Consider the following 2,922-nt stretch of genomic DNA (forward strand, 5'->3'; position numbering starts at 1 on the left):
ATATATATATATATATATATATATATATATATTAAACTAATATATATATATATACACACACACACATACATATCTGACGGGTATTATAGTTACTGAAAATGGAAGATCTTCAGAAGTATGAAGTTAAAGTCAGAGAACCAATCTCTATTCAGGTCCTAGGCCTTGAAGTACTAGGTATGCCGCCGCCTTCTTCCGGTGGTGCGACAATCGCACTTGTAAGTATACCTTGTGAAGATACGTGGAACGATTGTTTTTGTGAACGTACGATAATCATATAAATAACCATTTTCCAATCGGACCCGCCACAAAATCAATGACTAACTTTTCCAGAACTAGCACAAAATAACCATCCATCTCGCAAGTGCTTTTCAGAAAAAATGCGGTTTCAGGTTGTGAAATATGATCATTTCGTGGTAGGTCCCAATTAACCCTTGTTTATATGTATAGAGGTTAAAAGTATCATGTCTATAGCGGGTTGGATATCCAGGTTAATAAAAAAAAAAAAAAAAGGTACCATGTGTATGTAATATGAGACTCCAAACACAGATTTTATAGCAATTTTGTGGTATATGGTATTTCTTACTTTCTTCTTTTGCAGATCCTCAACATAATCGCTCAATACCGAGCTCAAAACAACATATCTGGACCGCTTATGATTCATCGACAGATTGAAGCTATTAAGCACGCGTATGCTATGCGGATGAATCTCGGAGACCCGGATTTTGTGAACGCAGAAAAGTATCTACACCTTATGACATCTCCCGAGTTTGCAAAACGTTTGCAGAAGACTATATACGACAACATGACCTTCGATTCAACTCATTATGGTGGCAGGTTTGCCTAGTTCATCACTTTTAACGACACCAGTATATTCCACCCGAAGATGGGCTCTGGGGTAGAGGGGTCTGTTTGTTCACACTCTTTGCACAAGCGTGTTTACGCTCTACTCTTTTTGGGTAGAGGACAAGTGGAATTTATTAATCAACTTGTTTTGGTTTAGGTGGGGTCTCGGGTGTGATGTAAACAGACCTGTCCATATAGTTTGATTGTTGTTGATCAAATGGTGTTTTTGTTCTTTATGTAGGTGGAATCAGATCGAGGAAGATGGTACGAGTCATATGTCAATTGTAGATAAGGAGCGCAACGTGGTCTCGATGACTTGTACCATAAACTCTTATTTTGGTGCAAAAATCTTGTCACCTAGTACTGGGATAATCCTCAACAATCAAATGGCTGATTTCTCAATCCCTACAAATCTTTCCAAAAACGTTCCCCCACCTGCACCATCCAATTTTATCTTCCCGGGCAAAAGGCCGTTGTCATCTATTTCGACCACCATTGTCCTCAAGGTACGATATCCTCTTATCTTGTTGGTTCATTTTCGTTACAAGATTGAAACATCGTATAAACAAATCCAGTAAACCGACCTAAACGAACCTGGAACTACAAAAAAGTGAGCTTTCGCCATGTGCACATGTTTCGGCCACAAACCATGTCATTGCTATAAACCTTTTGTGACGATAAATGGACTTTAAGTGACTACAAAAGTCGTTGCTAAACCCGTGTTTCTTGTGGTTGCACCAATTGTTATTATAGAATTTTTTTAATGGGTTGTAATTTTGTAGGACGGAAAGGTGAAAGCAGTTTTAGGAGGTAGTGGTGGGATAAAGATACCACCTGGGACTGTAGAGGTATTTCTGAACTACTTTGTAAGGGGAATGGATCCATTTTCTGCTGTCATGGCTCCAAGAACATACCATCAGGTGGGTGCATTACATATACTTTAAACAGGCCTTGCTATTTGAACCCCAGCTCAAACTTCGTTTTTTTTATCGATATCCAACCCGCTTAGGTCAAACTCGATTTTTGAAAACATTAGAAGAGATATTTGATGCAAGCTTTGGATTTGAAAGAGACCTGAGCTTTTTCAGGCTCGGCTTTAATGTTTAAACGGGCCTTGAAAAAAAAAGATTGGCCTAGCTAATTGGGCTTTATGGATGGGCTGGGGCTGGGCCCGGGCTTTGGGCTTACTAGGTTCGAGTTTTCCAGCTTTTTGTGCATCACTGTCTAAGACTAAGCTGAAGAATGAAGGTTATGACTTATAAAACATTGCTTTGATGACTTGGAGGTTCTTTGGTAGATTCTGAATGGTTTTTGTGCATCACTGTAGCTGTTCCCGAACGTGGTACAGTACGAAAAATGGACGACGGTGAGCAATGATCACTTCGAAATAGACGAAGAGACGAAAGCGGCTCTACGAGGAAAAGGACATGTCCTAGAGAGTTTTTATGGGGGGACTATGGTTCAGTTAGTTGTTCAAGAAGAAGCAAAGGATGGAAAGATGGGGATGCTTATAGCAGTAAGCGACCCAAGAAAGGGAGGCTTCCCTGCTGGTTACTAGGTCAAATCATGTAAATCCAAAATATAAATAATCTTATATTTAACCAGAAGGCCGGTGCCTGATTGGTTTGGGCTTGAACTCCAAAGGTCAAGAATACCTGGAAATCTCATGTTCATATCCAAGGAGGAATAAAAATCCGCTTGTGGCCACGGATGTTCAAATGCGGGGACTCCAGACCACCTGCTTGGTCATCATGGGATTAGTTATAACGAGAATACAATGACACAATGATACACCATAAAATACGATAAGTCAATTTCAACTACAAATAAATGTCGTTGTACGATCTTCCGTCACATTATAAAAGTCGAAGAGGTAGATAGATCATACATAGTCTCTTATTAATACTTATGAGATGGACTAATTAAACAACACCGACGAGAAACATTGATCATAACGCGCAAAAAGATACATAGTCGTCTACATTTTATAGTCGATGATCATGAAATAGAGTTAACTCTTTAGTAAATTTGCTAGATTTTTGGCCACTAGGGGAAGCTGAGAGCTAGGGAGGGATTGAG

General features: G+C 39.5%; 1 protein-coding gene across 1 annotated transcript in view; it reads left to right on the top strand.

The window, feature by feature from the left end:
* The window catches only part of LOC112522854 (glutathione hydrolase 1-like), a 14,750-nt gene extending 12,349 nt beyond the window's left edge, over positions 1-2,401 (top strand). The window contains 5 exon segments of the mRNA XM_025132204.1: positions 89-215; positions 599-834; positions 1,085-1,349; positions 1,626-1,763; positions 2,171-2,401. Coding sequence (XP_024987972.1) covers positions 89-215; positions 599-834; positions 1,085-1,349; positions 1,626-1,763; positions 2,171-2,401 — 997 coding nt within the window.
* The last annotated feature ends 521 nt before the right edge of the window (positions 2,402-2,922 follow it).

The sequence above is a fragment of the Cynara cardunculus genome (assembly GCF_001531365.2).
Source record: "Cynara cardunculus var. scolymus isolate 2C chromosome LG 1, CcrdV1, whole genome shotgun sequence".
NCBI lineage: Eukaryota > Viridiplantae > Streptophyta > Magnoliopsida > Asterales > Asteraceae > Cynara > Cynara cardunculus.